The sequence below is a fragment of the Schistocerca nitens genome, chromosome 7 (assembly GCF_023898315.1).
Source record: "Schistocerca nitens isolate TAMUIC-IGC-003100 chromosome 7, iqSchNite1.1, whole genome shotgun sequence".
Taxonomy (NCBI): Eukaryota; Metazoa; Arthropoda; class Insecta; order Orthoptera; family Acrididae; genus Schistocerca; species Schistocerca nitens.
In genome coordinates this window covers 65,112,363-65,134,226 of record NC_064620.1, presented here as the reverse complement: position 1 = coordinate 65,134,226, position 21,864 = coordinate 65,112,363, and the positions used below count along the sequence as shown (strand labels likewise).

General features: G+C 40.0%; 1 protein-coding gene across 1 annotated transcript in view; it reads right to left on the bottom strand.

The window, feature by feature from the left end:
* Positions 1–16,782, bottom strand: part of LOC126195476 (nascent polypeptide-associated complex subunit alpha, muscle-specific form) — a 54,203-nt gene extending 37,421 nt beyond the window's left edge. The window contains exons 1-5 of the mRNA XM_049934105.1: positions 16,713–16,782; positions 14,439–14,521; positions 13,722–13,850; positions 9,990–10,156; positions 1,062–2,918 (exon numbers count right to left, since the gene is read on the bottom strand). Of these exons, the coding sequence (XP_049790062.1) occupies positions 1,062–2,918; positions 9,990–10,156; positions 13,722–13,848 (2,151 nt within the window). The 5' untranslated portion in view covers positions 13,849–13,850; positions 14,439–14,521; positions 16,713–16,782. The remainder of the gene's footprint in view (positions 1–1,061; positions 2,919–9,989; positions 10,157–13,721; positions 13,851–14,438; positions 14,522–16,712) is intronic.
* Between the last annotated feature and the right edge of the window lie 5,082 nt (positions 16,783–21,864).

Genomic DNA, 21,864 nt, shown 5'->3' with positions numbered 1-21,864 from the left:
GAGGGGCAGCGAGGGGGAGAGGGGCAGCGAGGGGGAGAGGGGCAGCGAGGGGGAGAGGGGCAGCGAGGGGGAGAGGGGTAGCGAGGGGGAGAGGGGGAGAGGGGTAGCGAGGGGGAGAGGGATAGGGAGGAGGGGAGAGGGGTAGGGAGGAGGGGAGAGGGGTAGGGAGGAGGAGAGAGAGGGACGGAGGAGAGAGAGGGACGGAGGAGGAGAGAGGGACGGAGGAGGAGAGAGGGACGGAGGAGAGAGAGAGGGACGGAGGAGGAGAGAGGGACGGAGGAGGAGAGAGGGACGGAGGAGGAGAGAGGGACGGAGGAGGAGAGAGGGACGGAGGAGGAGAGAGGGACGGAGGAGGAGAGAGGGACGGAGGAGGAGAGAGGGACGGAGGAGGAGAGAGGGACGGAGGAGGAGAGAGGGACGGAGGAGGAGAGAGGGACGGAGGAGGAGAGAGGGACGGAGGAGGAGAGAGGGATGGAGAGAGGAGGAGGGAGGGCAGCGGAGGGGGAGAGGGAGGGATGGCAGGGGGAGGGAGGGATGGCAGGGGAGAGAGAGGGATGGCAGGGGAGAGAGAGGGATGGCGGGGGAGGGGGGAGGGGGGAGGGGGGAGGGAGAGAGAGAGAGAGAGAGAGAGAGAGAGAGAGAGAGAGAGAGAGAGAGAGGGAGGGAGGGAGGGATGGCAGGGGAGGGGGAGGGAGGGATGGCAGGGGAGGGGGAGAGAGGGATGGTAGGGGAGGGGGGAGAGAGGGATGGCGGGGGAGGGGGGAGAGAGGGAGGAAGGGCAGTGGAGGGGAGGCCAGGGCAGGGGAGGGCAGTGGAGGGGAGAGGGAGGGGAGAGAGAGGGAGGGTGGGGGAGGGGGAGGAAGGGGGAGAGAGGGAGGGAGGGCGGGGGAGGGGAGAGAGAGGGGGAGGGGGAGGAAGGCGGAGAGGGAGGGAGGACGGGGGAGGGGAGAGAGAGGGGGAGGGGGAGGAAGGCGGAGAGAGGGAGGGAGGGCGGGGGAGGGGAGAGAGAGAGAGAGAGAGAGAGAGAGAGAGAGAGAGAGAGAGAGAGAGAGATCATTTACCTTGGAACGTGGATGCCTAGATGGCATGGATGATTCACTGCCAGTGGAACGTACAGTAGCTTCTGAGTCTGACTGATCAGTAGTTGTTGTGTCAGCTCTCCGTGATACTGTACTGCTCACGTCATCATCATCATCCGAAAACACAGAGTTGGACCGATCATTGAGAGGAGATGGAAAGCAGAAGAATGGGTCGTCTGCAGCCGCTGTAGATGCCTCTGTCTCGCCATCTGAGCCACTGTCACTTGCTACTGGCTCTAAGTGCCCTGTCAGTGGATTAATGAGGAACTGACGTTTCTTCCCAGATGATGTTAGTTCTGATGGAGGTGACGCTGGTGGTTCAGGTGCTGATGGTGGAGAAACTGGCGGTGACATGGCTGGCCTTGGCCTGGATTCAGTGGAAATCCGGTAACTGTAAGGTGGAGCTGTCCCTCGTGGCCACTGACTGGGAGCACTAGGTCGAGCTTTCGAAGCTTCAGGCACAGCTGGTCTCATATCTGCAAATCTTTGAAAATCTGTGCCTGGGATCTTCTGTGGTCGCAACTGACTTGCCGATTCTTTCGCTGGGATTTGGTTGACACGCTGCTGTTGAGGTCGGATGACCGGTTGAGCAGTGCGCGGATACGGTGGGGGATTTGTTGGTAGGGAATTCTGTTGCTGCTGAAATGAAGATCCCTGAGGGCGAGGAGGTGCAGGACTGGGAGCAGGCAAAGGTCGTTGCTGGGCACGGGGAGCCTGAAGGGTGTGTAGGGAACCACTATACGTTTTCTGCTGCTGTTGCTGTACAGATTGTTGAGGCACTGGTTGCTGGTTCTGTTGAAGTGAAGTGCCTGACACAGGTGGTGCCTGTTGCAGACGAGAATGACCAGAAGGAAGTGGATGGGTGACAGGGCCGTCAGCTGGAGGTGATGCCGGAACACCCGCAAAGGCAGAACGAGGGTGATGTGCGAGTTTTCCCGGCGGGGCTGGAGATGCTGGGACCTCCGAAGGCACAGAAATGAGGGAACCGTCAGACTTTCGCCGAACAGCAGTATGTAACTGTTGCTGCTGTTGCTGTTGAACAACCAGTGCTGCACGAGCTCTGGCCTGCCTGTCAGCCAACACTGGTGGAGGCATTTTGGCAGGTGGGCCTCCACTGCCATCGTTCTGCAACAAGTTGACGAGCAATGGACTCGATAGAGCCACATTGGCAGCAGTCACAGGTGCAGTACCAGGAACCTGACAGTTAGGTGGCTGCCTGAGAGCTGCAGGTCCTGATGTTGTCTTGTACACAGCTTGCTGTTGTTGAGGCTGGGTTTGGGAACCTGGATATGGAGGTGGAGGTGGTGTTGCAAAATTATGGTGCGCTGCAGCTGGGGCAGGAACTGCAGCAGATGAAACAAAAGGCTGGTCACGCACAGCAGCATGTGCTGCGTGAGTCATACTGGCAAATGGAAAGGGACCTGGATAAGCAGGAGCAGGACCTGCAGGTACTGTGCCACCTGCTGGTGCAGATGAAGCTGCTGTCAAGGAGGCTGTTCCAGGTGGTGTTCCCGAGATGCCAGGTGATCGTCTCGGCTGGGGAAATGGTGGTATAGGGTCTCCGTCTGTAGGTGCAACAACATTTGGACTGCGAAATGTGGTTGCAGGAGGTGGTTCCGATTTTGATGCCACTGCTTGCTGCAGTAGATGCACAACACCACGTGCTAGTCCTGCAGCTGCCACAGCTGCTGTGTCAGGACAGCTTGCACTTGATATTCCAGATGTTGATGGTACTGGTTGCTGCAGGGAAACCTGTTCGTCTGCATTCCCTGGAGCTGTCTGAAGGACAATTTCTTGACTCTCTCCTCCAAAACGACTGGCAATCCTCAATGATATTACCTGCAAAATAGGAACAACTATAATTAGTAACTTTTAAAGTAATGTTTCCTCTATTGCAAAAAACTGTATATATAAGGAAAAAAATCAGATTCACAACTAAACTGAACATTACATCATACTGGGTTTTTGCCTTTGAATGAACATCTAGATCTCTTTAACAGTTGGTTTATGAATCAGCTTGTTGTCAAGCATTTCTATTTCTCTCTGCCCTTTCTGCTCTCTTATTCAAAAACCTGTTTTCTTTTAATACATATATTATAGTCTGCCTAATTTGTGGCTTGGTTGCTAAAGTGGAAAGGTGTAAAATTACAAACCCACAGGTTCAGCAGACAATCTTTATTTGGAACTGTCACCCATTACTTCGTTCACACCAGCAATGATTTGCATATGTGAAAAATGGCAGGTTGCACTATGGTTCGGAGACTGCATTAACCTTCAAGTCTCCCACCAAAAGGCTGGCTAAGTTACTTAATAGGTCACAGGATAACAAGGACATATCATCTACAATAAGGCAATGCCTAGTAGCACTGCGGTGTTCAAATTAAACTTCCAGTTAGGTTGACGAAAACTTTTTACCACAAAAGTTTACAAACGTCTCTTCTGATTTTCCTTTTTGGACAAATTCTAAGCCCACATTGGGTGTTACTGATTTTGTACTGACAAATGATAAATACCTGAAAAGTGACAGATTAAACATTAGCCATTTCATTCCTACAGCATACAAATAAGTTAATGAAAAATGTTTAATGGAAGAAGTAAAGGTTACAGCTCACCACGTCATTGAGGAATTTGATGATCGAAGGTACATACACAAGACTGAAAACATACCTAAACTTTCGCACAGTGCCTTTCATCAGAGCTAACTAGTACAGAATATAAATGTCCACACACATACATACGCCTGCACAGTTATACTGTACCACCACTGCAACTTGACTTGTGTGTGGTATTCTATGGGTAGAATGAGTAATGGGGGAAACAAGGCAGGGCAAGGGAGAGATCTGAAGGGACAGATGTGTTAAATGTAATCCTTGGGAAGGTGGAGGGTAAGCTACAGATGAAAATGATTTAGATGTACACAAAGAATTACAAATGCTGCTACAATAATGTAAATACTGTTACAGGATAAAACCAGTATTTTAGTGCAGAAGTTTGGAGAAAGTAAAAAATGAGTTGGATACGTGAATTACATCGTAACAGCATTACATCACAACCTGAAGCTAACACTTAGCACTGAGACCAAGTCTGTATGGTCTGACACTGAACTGTATTCTACAGTAACCAGATTTTATGTTCCTGAAATTAAAGTTTTCCTACTGTTACAACATTTTTTATAGGTCTCTTCAAATTTCCTATATTCATAACAAAAATTTGCATCCTTTTTTGTGTTAACACAATTACAAACAGGAAAACAACTGTGTGGAAGGCATTTAGTTTGATGAAGGAGCAAACTTTTACAAAATTAGAGTTTTCCATCACCAACTACTCCTGAAAATGTGGCTTCTTCCAAGAGGATCAAGGAAGTGGATTTGGTCAAGAGATTTGCGTAATTACAATGATAACTGAAAGTTTCCTTATTTCGGATATAGAAAAAGTTGCAGCTGAAGGATTCAGTGCAAGATATCCTGCACATTGTTGACAAAATTGCGACTATTGAAAAGGTATGCCTGTGTACTACATGGTACGAGGCTAATGTTCAATAAGGGAATCGGAGGGGGATGGAAAGAAAGCACGGCGTAGGAAGGATTAAGGTGTTGATGTGAATATGATGTTGACAAAAGTGTGCCTCCAACTGTGGATGTAAATCCAGCCATAAATACAATAAAGGAATTAAAACACTCCATAATTCTAACATTTAAGGGAAAAAAAGTAGTATCTAACAATGTACTAATTTAGTATTTAAGTTATGTTTGAAATTAAAGGTCAGTAACATAAATAAAGTATTCTTCAAAAGTAATTTACCACCACTTTTGAAGTTCCTTAAATATTGTAGAAGAGCAGTTTCACTACATACATATTTTCTCCCCATCTTCAATAATAAAATTAACAACTGCTTGTTAGCTTGTGTTGTCAGCCATCTAGGCCCAGCAGAGACACATTCATCAACTGCCGCCTGACATCCACTGCAGGGTGTACGTTGGCATCTGACTTTTCAATTCCTTCCTCTAGGCGACCCATGAATAGGTTGGCGTACGAGGGGGCCATCCTGGTACCCATGGCTGTTCCCTTTAATTGTTGGTATGTCTGGCCTTCAAAAGTGAAGAAGTTGTGGGTCAGGATGAAGCTGGCTAAGGTAATGAGGAAAGAGGTTTTAGGTAGGGTGGCAGGTGATCTCCAACTTCCAGCTCCACTCCCTCCAAAACCTCAAAATTCCAATCAACACAATATGGAACCACAACACCCTAATTCAGTAGTTAACCTTTCCTCCAAACCTCTCTCCCAATCCGAAAGAAGAACTCCAGAATTTCCTCTCTAACCTCAACTCCTTTGGTTCCATCAGATTCACCTGGTCCTACTCCAAATCCCATGCCACTTTCCTTGACGTTGACCTCCACCTGTCCAATGGCCAGCTTCACACGTCCGTCCACATCAAACCCACCAAGCAACAGTACCTCCATTATGACAGTTGCCACCCACTCCACATCAAACGGTCACTTCCCTACAGCCTATGTCTTCGTGCCAAACGAATCTGCTCCAGTCCGGAATCCCCGAACCATTACACCAACAACCCGAAAACAGCTTTCGCATCCCGCAACTACCCTCCCGTCCTGGTACAGAAGCAAATAACCAGAGCCACTTCCTCATCTCCTCAAACCCAGAACCTCCCACAGAGGAACCCCAAAAGTCCCCCACTTGTGACAGGATACTTTCAGGGACTGGATCAGACTCTGAATGTGGCTCTCCAGCAGGGATACGACTTCCTCAAATCCTGCCCTTGAAATGAGATCCATCCTTCATGAAATCCTCCCCACTCCACCAAGAGTGTCTTTCCGCTGTCCACCTAACCTTCGTAACCTCTTAGTTCATCCCTATAAAATCCTCAAACCACCTTCCCTACCCTCTGGCTCCTACCCTTGTAACCGCCCCCCGGTGTAAAACCTGTCCCATGCATCCTCCCACCTCCACCTACTCCAGTCCTGTAACCCGGAAGGTGTACACAATCAAAGGCAGAGCCACGTGTGAAAGCACCCACGTGATTTACCAACTGACCTGCCTACACTGTGAAGCTTTCTATGTGGGAATGACCAGCAACAAACTGTCCATTTGCATGAATGGACACAGGCAGACAGTGTTTGTTGGTAATGAGGATCACCCTGTGGCTAAACATGCCTTGGTGCACGGCCAGCACATCTTGGCACAGTGTTACACCGTCCGGGTTATCTGGATGCTTCCCACTAACACCAACCTGTTAGAACTCCGGAGATGGGAACTTGCCCTTCAGTATATCCTCTCTTCTCGTTATCCGCCAGGCCTCAACCTCCGCTAATTTCAATTTGCCGCCGCTCATACTTCACCTGTCTTTCAACAACATCTTTGCCTCTGTACTTCCGCCTCGACTGACATCTCTGCCCAAACTCTTTGCCTTTACAAATGTCTGCTTGTGTCTGTGCGTGTGCGCGCGCGCGCGTGTATATACCCGTCCTTTTTTCCCCCTAAGGTAAGTCTTTCCGCTCCCGGGATTGGAATGACTCCTTACCCTCTCCCTTAAAACCCACATCCTTTCGTCTTTCCCTCTCCTTCCCTCTTTCCTGATGAGGCAACAGTTTGTTGCGAAAGCTTGAATTTTGTGTTTCTTTGTCTTTAAATATGTCTGCTTGTGTCTGTATATGTGTGGATGGATATGTGTGTGTGCGAGTGTATACCCGTCCTTTTTTCCCCCTAAGGTAAGTCTTTCCGCTCCCGGGATTGGAAAGACTCCTTACCCTCTCCCTTAAAACCCACATCCTTTCGTCTTTCCCTCTCCTTCCCTCTTTCCTGATGAGGCAACAGTTTGTTGCGAAAGCTTGAATTTTGTGTGTATGTTTGTGTTTTGTTGTGTGTCTGTCGACCTGCCAGCACTTTCATTTGGTAAGTCACATCATCTTTGTTTTTAGATATATTTTTCCTACGTGGAATGTTTCCCTCTATTATAACCATATCATTAATTTGAACCCAACAATTACGTTCGTTATTGTCGCTGTCGCATTTCGAAATCTTTCCTGTCGTCTTATTTTCTCTTTCTGTTTTTACCAGTAGTCTCACTTTGTATTCACCTTCCCCTTTTTACCGTAATACAATTTTATCCTGCCTATATATACTCAATAATACGTAACCCACTTCCAAACCATAACAAAAAAAATTTTTATTTTCCGCTTTCAACACTACCGCTGCTATAAACTCCACCGTTTCTAGTTCAATAACAGCTGCTTTCACGTATTAAACAACCATTTCGACTAGTTCTAATAACTTTCATTTTATTTCCACTTCCGTTTTTCGCACATCACTGATCATTTTTAGCCGCTCCCCACAGGTTTTAACGTCATTATTACAATTGTTAGCCCCATTTTCGTAATCTTTCACCACAACACCACTCCTTTAATACATTTACACATTTTTTTCGAAATTTTCCCGAATTTCTCCGTCCTTTAACGTGTTTTAGCGGCAACACAACCACCTAACCTTCATGCACATCGCTGTCTACCAACCCAAGTTCACCACAGGATCAACTTAACCAACACTTTTTCGCCTTTTTTCATACCAGATCTCCAGTTACTTTCTAGTTCACCCTTATCTCTCCCCATATATTTTTATCCTTCATTTTCATTTCAACCTCATGTTACACTTTCCACCTTCTAATACCATGTCACCCTCACAACACCCCCACAACGAGGTCTCTAAATATGTCTGCTTGTGTCTGTATATGTGTGGATGGATATGTGTGTGTGTGCGCGAGTGTATACCCGTCCTTTTTTCCCCCTAAGGTAAGTCTTTCCGCTCCCGGGATTGGAATGACTCCTTACCCTCTCCCTTAAAACCCACATCCTTTCGTCTTTCCCTCTCCTTCCCTCTTTCCTGATGAGGCAACAGTTTGTTGCGAAAGCTTGAATTTTGTGTGTATGTTTGTGTTTGTTTGTGTGTCTGTCGACCTGCCAGCACTTTCATTTGGTAAGTCACATCATCTTTGTTTTTAGATATATTTTTCCTACGTGGAATGTTTTAGAGGGAAACACTCCACGCAGGAACATAGTTAAAAAGTGCCGAGAAATAGGTTGTTCTTAATGTTTTTAATAAATCTACAGAAAAAAAATTGGACTCTGAAGTTTTCTGAGGGACTATATTTAATTTTGTTGGCATACAAGTATAAATTGGATGTATGGTGGAATCGGAAATGTAGTAGATTGATATACTATGGTAGTTAGTGGATTGCTGGTTCAAGTCCCATGTTGGTCTACTTTTTTGGTTCAATTTGAAATACTTACATCTCATAATTGTAAAATTCATTGTCATTTTTTATGAATAATGCAGGTCTTCTTGTTTCTAATTACATATCCCATGCAAAATTCTTGTTTTTATTCAAATATAAATTCTTAATTATCGATATTTTATGAAAGGCTGTTAATAAAGATTCCTTAAATTAAGAGAACATGACGATTCAGTTTTTTTTGGACAAAAATGAAAAACCAATTACTCGTTATTTGGACTATGTAAATTATTTTATACCACAGATGTAGTCTCACATGAACCAGAGTGAAAAGTGTTGTAGAAACATGAAAAACAATCATTTTCACAACCCAAGGTTGAAAATACTACTATAGTTGTAAGGTTCTTTTATTTACAACAAGACCAGTTTCGGGCTCTTATACATCCATCGTCAGGTGTTATACTGAAAATAGCAAGAGATCGGAGATGATAACAGTTTTTACACACAGTAATACACATAAAAAAGCAAAAAGAAAGTTCCTTATAATAGCTTAGAAACCACCAGACAGGCCAAGTGGTGTAAAACCGAAGTCAACAGCAAAGTGACACCAGACAGTACCATCGACGACTGCCTGGGTGAAGAAATATGCAATGAATATCAGGACACTTACACTTCATGCTGTGACCCTGAGCACAAAGGTGGACAATTATGAGTGTAAGTGCAGGATTGGGAGTGAATTTGTTGTGGGAGTGTATTATGATATGGTATAAGTTGAGTGGGTGACTGAAAAATACTTTGGGTAATGAGGGTAGGACACTACAAGAGGCAGCTCAAAACCCTGATGAAGGTTACTGTTAGTTTTTTAAAGGCTTGCATGAAGGCAAGTGATGGGGGGAGCACCAGCTGGTGACTTGTCAACACAGGAAGTGATTTGTTGTTGTCACAGAAATAATTGGTGTAGGTTATCTTTTTCTGGACTAACTGAAGAGGAACTTAGTCTGCTTGCAAAGGCTCAACACATGGGCGGTTGATGGTTTGATATGAACAGATTGTTTTATGGAGTCATCTAAGTGGTGGACATCAACATTTAGACAAGGAGCTAACAGAGCTGACAAAGACCAAGTGATGCAACTTGGGAGGAGACTTTGGTTTCTGGAGGAAGTAACAAAATGCCCTTCTCACCGTCTAGGTCTCAAAGGTATCAACAATGAATCTAAGCCAAGTGGATAGGAAGACAACCACTAGGTAATCCACGGAGTTAGAGAAGATGGTACTATGCAGGTACCAACAGCATATCCTACAATTTGTTTGCAGGTCTGACCTTGAAAAAAGAAATGATTGGGTGCCATACTGTGATAGTTCCAAGGGGTTAGGAAGTGGGTACTAGGTGTGCTATCACAGCACAGGGAAATGTGGTGGCCTTGGATGATATCAGATAACAGGGGCATAGTATCCATAGTTCTTACAAAATAAGTCTCACTTTCAATACTGAGGAAGGTCGAAGTATCAAATTTTATTTCCCTGTAAGTGCATATGAGCATAGAAAAAAAACAAAGAAAGAAGAAGAAGACAAGGAGGAAGAAGTAGTGCATGATATTTGGGCCATATAGCAACAAAATAAAATATACTGTGCACATCAGACACACTTTCTTCTATCTCATTTTACTTGCCTGGTCTCCTTCGACCTGCACCGACAGTATACCAAGCTGTGTAAGAGCTTGATCCCCCTGCTGTGCGAGCTGCCTCAGACGAAGTGCTGCTTCCCTTGGAATTGTGAATGTAACACGAACAGAGTTCCATGGCTCCACCTTTGATACTCGAAGGGACTCTGCTTTTCCTATAAAACAGCAACGGGAAGCATTAGACAATGGTATTGCATATCTTCAACATTAGTCCAACAGTGTCTATGAGAGGGAAGGAATGGTATTTTGGTAAAAGAACTTACATGAGAAAACATTTTTTCCTGCTATATGACAGACATGTAAGTGAACAGTGTCTGTTAGCACAGAAGATAGCTGTTAGTCACCATAAAACTCTGCAATAGAAGCAATTTATTTGTCTCCCGCAACCTGTTGGAGGCGATTTTTCTCTTCCATATCTACAAGAACAATTTCATATGTTATGGGAACCTTAAATTGAGAGTGTAGAGGTTGCAACACTAACCAGAATACCTGGCGTGGGATATTTGTCAACCCTTTTACTTTTGTTTCTCATGTGTGGTGTGTGTGTAAGGGGCTAATTCTTCCGACAAGTGGACGAAGATCAGCAATATTACCATACAAGAAGATTAAATACCACTCAAACAATCAGAAATATTCCTAAATGATTTAAAAACATCTTGCGATTCTAAATTGTTCAAGTTACAGAGATGACAATTCCAACTCCAGTTCAAAAAGTGCAAGATTTTTTTAATCGCATATACACTAAATAATCAGCTTGACATACCGCAACAGAATTTATGGCGACAGTTTTTACTGCAAATGAAAAACTAAATCCAATTTTCACTACACAATTTTCACTGTGACGAATTATTAAGAACTTTTCAGTTAAAATAATGAGCAAGCTAAATGTATGAAAAGTGCCAGGTATATGGGCAGTAAGATGTAATTTAGAAAGAAAAAGTATTCAATTGTGATCATCATATGGTACTATAAGGCTTTTAATAGTTTATTCCTCGGTTTAGAAGTGATACCAAAAATGTGACGATAATTCATCCTCCATTCCTTTGGAGATGTACCTGTAAATAATCTCTTGTCAGCCCGATACTATAAAATATGATGAAACTGATAAATCACCTATAGTTTGACAAGACAGATAGTATGAAGTATAATATTCAACAAACAACATCTTCATCACTGTGTCCAGTTTGTCCTGACAAAAGCTTCTGAATGCATAGACTGTAAATGAAAGTTAATTTGTTACCATTTTTTAGCTTTTAGAAGAATAAGAAACATTTTCAGAGTCCACCATCAACTGCCACAGTTGTATATTATCTGCTACTAAAGTTTCCTTTGCTTCATTGCTTCCTGAAATCAGATCTGCAAGCTATGCACACAAGATGTCTTCCGTTCCAAGGCAGCAATTTACAAATTCACAACATACTTCCACCCAAACTGATGAATACCAACGTAAGACCTGGAGATAGCTAGACAATATTTGAAGTTCTCAAGAAATATAATTTTTAAACCAAGTAATAAATATATCTTCTCTATCAGAACACCTTTCTCTTGTAATCATGCAATTCTTTTTCAGCTACTCAGGATCATATTTGTACTACAGAAGGTCTCTGATGCACTGGTGGAGAATCATACCAACCAGATCCTCTTAAAATTCTTCCCAAATTATGTGGACACTTTACATAGAATTGGAAAGCTTACATCAGTTGCAGTTTTATTGTTGCTCTGATCAGTACTGAATAATAACAGAAAATAATAATAACAAATAAAATACAATTGTGTGTTCATAAATGTTATTACCCACAAGGGAGGTACTAAGACCACAGAGCAGAAAAATAAAATGATGTTCTTGGGTCACAATACAGAAAACAACGCAAAGAAATGTACTGATAAATAATATCTACATATACAAGTAGGGTAGTGGAAGATGATTTCAAATATACAGTAACAGAGATAAAGAGAGATGATGTGCTAATAATGAAAAAGGAAATGGAAGAAGCACAAAGCAAATCTCACATTTTGACTATACATCTGTGTGGAGAGCTGGAAAAAGAGAGTCAATAAGAAAACACATCAAAATTGCCACCTTTGCAATTGTACTCTGGAACATGCAATACACATTTTGTCATAAATGTGCATCTAACAGCACTAGTTACACACTTTATGCATTATCAATAACATAGCTTTCCATCTGTGCATAATAATAATAATAATAATAATAATAATGACAGAAATGGTATGCAGGGAAGATAACTTTATTACTTGCAAATACAACCCACAAACCCAATGAATTAGAGAGAATTCTACTGACTGATAATCCATAAACCATAGAAAAAGCAGTACAATAAAATAAAGAAATATTGAAATTAATTAAGAGTAAATAGATATGGGAAATGCACTAGACAAATAATATGTTTTTTGTTCATTAGACTTTTTTCCTAGATGCAAACTAAAACACTATCACTTCAAGTAATTTTCTGTACAATATGAGTGAAAACATATTACATATGTACAGTTATACTCTAAAACTCATTGCCCAGTAAGTATCTGATTGTATTTTATCACTAATATCACACACACTTCCTCAATCCCTTTTCACTGTTGTATGAATGGTTCTCTACACTTCATCTGTTGTCACTTGGAACTTCTGTCAAGTTCAGTAAACTCTGCAGCTGTGCTGACAACATTCTCTTTTTCAAGTACAATATAACAAACATGTTCCTCTAGTTTGTGGCAATATAGACTTAAAAAAAAAAAAAGGGAAGAACTGCCAAAACCTGGCGTCAAAAAAATATAAAAATCACAACGCAAAAAAACCAAGTACACAATAATGTCACAATGAACTGAATATATGAACATCAAATCATAATATTTAAATGACTAACGCAAAATCCTCAGAACCCATCCTTTCCCAAAAATGTGGTTTCTAAAAAGTCCCATGATGTGTGTATTTAATAATAATAATAATAACACGATATAGATTTCAGCTGTGTGTCCGTCCAATCTCCTGTCTCGCCCATTCGTGTGATTCTACAATGGTTTACTTCAAATACCACAACTGACTGTAGCTTCTGCCTGAGCTCCGCAACTTAATGGAACAATATTATATTCACTAACAAATATCTTGTTGTTGTGTTCCTCAGTCCAAAGACTGGTTTTATGCACTTGTGCATGCTGGTCTGTCTTGTACAAGCCTCCCGATCTCTGCATAGATAGTGTACTCAACATCCATTTCAACCCACATACACTCAAAATTTCCAAAACTTAAGGTCACAAAAATTTACAAATTAACAAAAAGAAAATTGGAATGAAACACCTGGACCACACACAATTGCAACATTTCAATGTGATATACAACCAGATGATGGCAAACATAACAAAAATGATGGCAAACATAACCATTGAGTAAACAGAAGCAGGGACATTTATTGAAAATGACAGGTGCATAGCAAGGCCATAAAAAATTGAACAGGCACAGTGAACAAGACATAGTAAGTAACAAATACTTTTATACTGGTGCAAGCAACCATAATATAAATTATTCTCTCCTTTAACTGCTGCAGTAAATATGGCACAATAAATCCTACAAATATATGTCCATCAATATGGGAAACATAGTAATAAAAATATTTGTATGCAAGAAGACTGAAATACTGACATAATATTGGATGAGATATTTAGAAGACTAGAAAAGTATTAATTAATAAGTGAAACATGAAAATGTACCTTCACACAACAGCACACGTAAACGCTGCACTATGAGCTTGAACTTCTCAGGGAAATAAGGATCTTTGAGGTCTCCTTCACATGTCACAACTGTCTCAATTAGATCACCATCGCTATCTGCAGCCATCTCTAAAATGCAATCATAAAATCACATTTCACTAAAAATGCAAAAATTACAAAAAGTAAATGGGGGAGGATTATAGCAAAATATCAAAATTTTTCCTACGTATATTAAAACAAACATACACAGAAATACTTTTCCCATTTCTTTCACATCCAACTACTGTTTAGTTAGTATAAATTTAGCTAGCTGACACAATTTGCTGCATCAAATGGGTATGTGCAGTGTTCTAAATTGTCACTAATTGTTATGTAATGCTGTAATAGCATACCATATATGCTCTGTACCTTCACACTTTTTGCAAGGGATGCTATGGACAGAAGATTGGTTAGACATTCTTACGTTTGGTGCCTGATCGGAGCCAAATTACTATGGATACTCACTACACAAGCATTCTATCTTGGCACCCCGTGCAGGGATGTTGGAACCAGTGGAATACACAGAATCCCTTGCATGGAGTGTCAAGTCAGACTGTGTGTACAGTAGTATTCATGAAACTATAATTGACCAAGGAGCTCACAATATTCATTAATGGAATATATGGCTAGCAATTAAAAGTGAAGGGCTTTCAGAAGTAAAAGAAAATGGTTGCTTACCTGCCAATCAGACTCACATGCTCCTGCTTTTGGTAACCCTCCCTATCCTCACAGCCCCACAATGGGGCACAGGGCTAAAAAACCTGCAAGAAATACAAGATCTTCAGAAGTCTAGTTAAACATTTTAAAAATTGGCATTTCTGCCAGTTGCCTTAAGCTGAACATTGCAATTTCAGCACACATTAAGAACAAAAATAAAAAATACTGCTGCTCCAAAGTACTACATATCAGCTACAGTATTGCTGCACCTCCCCACCCCCAGTAAATTTTTCCAATGAACAGAATGTTTACAATAAGGTCGAAAATTTACAACACGAGCAATAAAGTACCGGTAAGACTTAAGCTTACACGTGTCGGCTGAAGATAGTTTGCATCAGCTGGATTAAATTAAATAAACAAAACAAATTGATAAAATCACCTGGGGGGAGGGGGGGCACAGTAACCTGAAATATGGCTATGCAATAGTAACAATGCAAGGAACGTAATTGATTCAATGAGAATCTGAATTGAAGTGGTATTAGTACTGAAATTCTACAATAAAGCACTGACACAGAAGTAAACAACACATTATCTATGTCGTATATGCTGTGTTTTCTGCAAATTGAATATATCTGCTGTAGATGTTAAAGAAAATCAATTTTCAGGTCAACTGAAAAACAATAATTGCCAAGCAGCCTGATAGTAACAAAATTAATATTTTATTAAATGAGAGCAATAGTTAAATCGAAAAATATATAACTCCGTTGGTGACAACCCTTACACAGTACAGACTACAATATGTAAACAATCATTTTTTGGGGTACATTTAATGATCAGTAAACACGACCAAGAACGAAATGTAAACAAAGCAATCGGTAGCAATCTTAGCTGTGACTCGAAGATGCTACTTCGCTACTTCACACAACCTGTTATCAACATTAAAATGATAGCACATCTAAAGCGTACGGCAACTGTTGAGTCATAACAACCACCACTCTCGGCAAACTACTAAAACAATTTCCATTAAGAGCTTACGAATGTCCTGAATATCTCAGGTAACTGGGACGTACAGCAGAAATGACATGCATTCAAAATACTAATAGAGTAATTCATCACCAATATTTCGGTAACAGCACCTGTTAAATAACCTATGAAATAATTCATCCGCATTTAATATCAAGGTAAAGAAGTTATTGCTCTAAACTACGCTTTTATCTCGTATTCTATACAACCCGACAAACTATTTAAATCATTATTCGACACATTTCAAAACAATCAATGTCCGGGACAAAACACTCCAAATTCACAACCACTATTTTCCCTCTATACACTTACAAACAATCGTACATTGATAACAATATGCATACTATTACATTCGTAAACAAACCAAATGAGTGGTAGAAAAATCGAAATCATTCACCATATTTTCAGTTTACATTGGCTTCAACGAAGTTCTAGATTATTGTGACTATCATGTGCTCTAAATCATCCATTTCTTTCATCTTTTGCAGTACGTGATAATGTGCACGTAATAAAAAGTCTTACTGTTTTGTGCTGAAATTGACACATTTTACAGGCGATTCGTTAACACACACTATCTGCATTTCTTCAAGTTTGTGACACACAATTTGACAATCCGAAAATCCACTATAAATAAACTACTTTAATACATCATCATCAGTTTTCTTAATCCTACGTTGTTCACTAAATCTAAACACCAAACAAAATACGATGGCTCAAATATTGCCCTGCCGACGTACGACCGACACATATGATTCCGCCACGGAACGCAAATAAATACCAGTCGAAGCACAAATATAAAGGTTTAATACACGACCCTTGTTAAATTAAATCATATTTGTATCCTCGTATCGTTGCCAAAGCCACACAAATCCAAACAACTAACAGCAAGCCGTACAAGGGGATTCCGACCTCCATTTTGTGACATGGGGGAGTGGAAATCAGCTTTTGCAGCATGCTTGTAAAGTTCCGTCAAATCACACTACCGCAGGCGTTTGAAGAGCAATACAACACTGCTAAAGCACTTATTATGCATTAAATATCCACGCACAAGACGTAGAAACCATTGTAAATCACGTTAAATGAAGCATCCGCATGTAATTTATTCATCCTAGATTCGAAAACTGATCCTCGGTAGACGGAAAATCTCACCTTACCCCACTTTCAGACTACCATATACGGCTTCAGAAGACGCACAACCTACCTCCAGATGGTTTAAATAAAAGTAATCCACATCCATTGCGACGAATTCTTTGATCACAGGTCCCAACTTACCTATAAACGAAGAAAAAACGGACATAATTTGGACGAAGTCATAAACGCCATGGAACAATAACAAGAGCCGCCATTTGCAATGCTCGAAACTGACATGCGCAAATGAGTCGATAGGAATTGTGGGTAAGGCTTCCCGCCGTCCGACAGGTTGAAATAGGCGCTTCAAGAAATACCATTGGTTAAGTGTCGTAAAGCGAATTGTAGAAGGGCGAACGGTGAACTGATCAAAACATTGAAAATTAACTTATTTTAACATTGGAGAAACCTACAGGACTACAAACAGCACTATATTTCGTGTCAGTAAGGTTCAGCCCAGCCCGCCATTTAACCTCTCATTTACGCGAAACCTAAAATTTATTAAATTTCTTTCAGCTTTGCTAGGCTGTTTGTAATATTATTGAAAGATGGAAATTTGGGTACTATTTGTGTAATATACCCAATTCTTGACATTACCAAATATTTTATTTATGTTTTATCCAAATCGGTGCGTTGCACAGTGCAATTAGTTTACAATTTAATACCGGATTATGGCAATGGAAAAGGGAAAGGATTTGGAGCCAGTTTGGCAAAAGAAAAAGTTACAATTATCGACCAATTCTTTATTTACAATTTTAAAACAAATATATTTAATACAATTTATATCTTCTGTACGGCAGAGACAAGAATGATATACATTTATTATTGCATGGTACTACAATTTATGACAATCTTCAAGAGTCCAGTTTGCCTGAAACTAAAACACCAGCTTCCACCATCCTCTTCAGCTCTTTCTCAGCATCATATGTCCTAAAAGCAAACGCAAAATATTAATTCCTTTCAGGTAGCTTCATACAGAAATAAAGGCCTCTGTCCTTTATTGTGCAACATAACTTAAAAATTTGGTACAGAGTAAAAAGGTACAAACAATCTAATAGCATAAAATGCCAGGAAAACAAATGCTTTTTTGAGAAAGAGTACCTCAAACAATAAGTGAGTAAATCAATGCAGCAACCATTAACTGAAAGTTTCTAAATCGAACGGATCCTCACAAGTTACTGATTCAAAATTTCTGATCAACTACAATATCTAAAGCTTAGCAAATTTATTAACTTGCACCCTGATTCATCAAATTACAAAACCGACAGATGCCTCTTATCAATTCTTTATAACACAATTTTTGGTCACAAATATATAATCCTTAACTTACTGAAAAACTACAAGTTGTCATTTATTTAGCTATTAACACACAATGCTGACATTGTAACTTTGAAGTTCTTGCCCTTTGTACAAAATAACCCACTACATACAGTAATTGGAAATTATTCAAAAACAAGTGAAATATGCCAAACTATTTTCATTCCAAGTATAGTCAATTATATAGAATAATATCTTTATGGAAAGTGACCAATGTTTTAATATCACAAATTTACTCACTCTTAGAACACTGACAAATACACTACAGGTTACCACAAAAAAAAAAAAAAAAAAAAAAAAAAAAACTGATCAAAAGGAAGAACTTCAATATAGAATGGCAGACTAAATATCAATGCCTTTTTACCTCAAATTAATCTGTATCACCCAACTTTACATCGACATCCAATGTGGATTTATACATCAGTCCACATATGCTGTTTCTGCAGAAACTATAGAACAAGTAATCCAAAAATGCTTCAAACATTAAACAACTTATTCCTTTTCACACACGAAAATCAACAAGTTATAAACCATTTGGTGATTTGTGCTTAAATACATGTCCTTGAACGTTTTATCTCCATTACGACCCAATTTGGAAAGAATGAGTACTTACAGTGAACTTATCTTGCAGTGCAACCAGTTACTGAAACCTACTAAATAAACTTAACATTAAATTGGACTGCTTAACAATCAGTGTGACTGGGACAGCTGCAACACGACCTTATGTATAACACTGTATAAAAACAAAAATAACCAGCTTACTTGAAATATTACACAGAGTTCACGATATGGGGCAATTCTTTTATTCTCGTCCAGCTCGAGAGAATTATTGGTCGTCTGAACCGAAATTTAACATTCAATGTGTGGATGTGTGTTTTTACTAATTGTATAAGATAACCCCACTTTCACTACTTCATTTACAATTGAACTTATTTTATCCTAATAACATGCTCTAATATCAGAGTATAAAATAAACTGGGACTTACTTATAGAATTCCGCATATTTTCGCTTGCGGCCTTCTCCAACAATGAATTTATATGCAAGTGCAACGCTCGCTGCGAGAACCAATCCAGCTCCAAAAACAACTTTGGACTGATTGGTTAACAAATTCCTCATTTGGGGCTTAGGGAGCTTTTTCGTTGGAACTGCAGAAGACATCTGAAACAGAGGTGCAACATCGGCAATGCTGCAGTAACGAACATAACCAGTACTACAGTGTTTTCATAAACGTTCCGAACTATTTTTTCATATACTATATAACTACAGCAGACGACGAAGACGACTCCTAAAGTCTAACATTCACTTTTAACTGTCAATAACATCATCACAGCAACATTCCATTTCTATAATCTTGCTCAAATTATTGATATACATCTACCTTTCTTCACGGATTATTAACTAATCGAGTTAACACTTCGGAGGATCCACTAGCCTGTTCCGCAAATTGTAATCGCGTGCAATGGCGGAGGAAGAACATTAACAGTGTAGCCAACACCCGTACATGTAGTAACAACCAACAGATTCAGAAGTATTGCAGAACATGAAACAGAAATACTTATCACTGTGTAATAAATAATAAAATTATTTACCAGTTAAGGTTATACAAGTTTTTGAACTTACTAATTAATTTATGACTGTCAGTATTCACCTTCATCAAGAAAATTTGAATGAACAGTAGTGTTGTATAATATATTGTAACTCCGAAACACCACGTAATTGACAACAAGTATTCAGTATCAGTTTGAACTTTTATGAGCAGTAATGAGTGCATAAATATGACCAATAATGCCTACGTATGTCTAATACTACAGACTTGAAATTTGCTTGAAACATTCTGGAGACGCGTATTTAACTGTCACATCTTTCCTTTGTACCTATTTTATTGGAGGTTAAGCAAATGTTCCAATCTAAATTCTGATGACACCACTGAATCGAATATAGATGGTCTTGTGGGCTTGAATCAAGTTGCTATCGCATATAAAATAGTACAAGGTTATCCGAATGCGTGATATGGGGGGAAAAAACATGAAAATTATGTTTCTCGAAAGTTAGCACTGTATATTAGGCTACTCCAGACAATCATTTCAAATTTTATGCAAACTCATCCATACACATGCAGTGAAATGTGATATGTTGCGTTTGTATGTTATCAAATGCCGTGGCAAAGTGGATAGGACAATTACGTGTCGAGGTAAAGGGTAGAGACGTATACCAATATTTATGAAAATACTGCGAGTATGGGTACAGGAGTGCGTACTACCGTCAAGAATCGCGTGAATAATATTCTCAGGTAGTTACACAACAACTGCAACTTCCATTTCCCTGGTCTTGTGTAATAATTCGTCGTTTCTTTAACTACGCGAAATTAAACTGTGATTTAGCATTCTTCAATCACTGACCATTGTAGATCTGAAACTGTACAGACTGAATGTACATTATAATTTTGCAACTACATCTGTTTGCCAGTGATTTTAAAAAAGCAGTTTGTGCATAGCCATTCGCAAAATTGCAGTTAATATTTTATGTTTACTTATGAAATGGGGGAGCACATTAGCTGCCTGTGTCAAGCTACAGTCTTCTTGGCATGTACACAAATTTGATTTTTATTGGCCACAGAAATCCTAACAGTAGGACATACACGCACATATGGGAAATATCACAGGGGAGCTGTATATATTGTTCGATTAATTTAGTCATCTGTGGTACAGTACAGAATTGTTTTAATTATTGAATTATATAATGCGGATATTGTTCATAGTAAGTCGGTATTCTTATAGTGTTTTGCACGAGAAGTGATAAGACATGGCAGTTACAGGATTGAATCACCAGTGCAGATTCAGGGTCCTGTTCAGGTGGGGAGGGCGGGAGGGAGGATGATACAGTAAGTTACAGCGTGTGCCCTCCCCTTCTTTTAATTTGCAAAAGACACATACACTTTTAATCATAACTATACAACAACAAAACAAGAACCATTTTAAAGTAATGGTAATATTAATGAATTGATTCATTATCAGAAATTTTTTATTTTTCATCGTTCTCAGTGTGGTGACTGATTTGTTGCAGCTCTCAATGCTCACCCATCCCATGCAAGCCTCTTATTTTCTGCATACCCACTTTGAATAGCATTAACCAGTATAGTGATAGTTTATAGTATAGTATTGTATATATTTATACGGTATATAGAGCAAGGTTCTATCCTGCCTTTGCCTCATGTTAATTCATACCTAAGTTATTCCACATCCTTACATGTTCTACTTGATGATGGGATCAATAGAACATGATGAATGAAAGCTAAATCCATTTGATCCCACTTACTGTATTCAATTCTGGGCTTCACTCTATAGTTTTTACCTCCCACAGTTAATTCTGTTACCAAATTAATGACTCCTTGATGTGTCAGGATATGTACTGTACTGCTCCCTTCTTTTGGTCAATTATATGCCATAAATTTGATTTTGTGCTTCCTCATTAGTTCTTCAATCTATCCTTTTAATTTTCAATATCCTCGCTTAGCAGCACGTTTTCAAAGCTTCTGTTCTCTCCTTTTCTGAACTGATTATCATCCATCTATTAATTTTCATACAAGGCTAAACTCTATACAGATAGCTCCAGAAAAAACTTCCCAACATTTAAATCTATATTCATTGTTAACAAAATTCTCATTTTCAAAATGGTTTTCCTGCCATTGTCATGCTACATTTTAAATCCTCTTTACTTTGGTCATCAACTGATATTTTGCTGCAAAAATATCAGAACTTATCACACACTTTCAGTGTCAAGTTTCCAAATGTAATTCCACCAGTTAACGTAATTCAATTACTTTCCATTACCCAAGCATTACTGTTGTTGATATTCACCTTAATACCTCTTTACTGTCCATTCTGTTCATCTGATCTTGCAAGTCCTTTGCCGTCTATGGCAGAATTACAATGCCGTCACCTAACTGCAAAGTTTTTATTTCTTCTCTCTGAATATTAA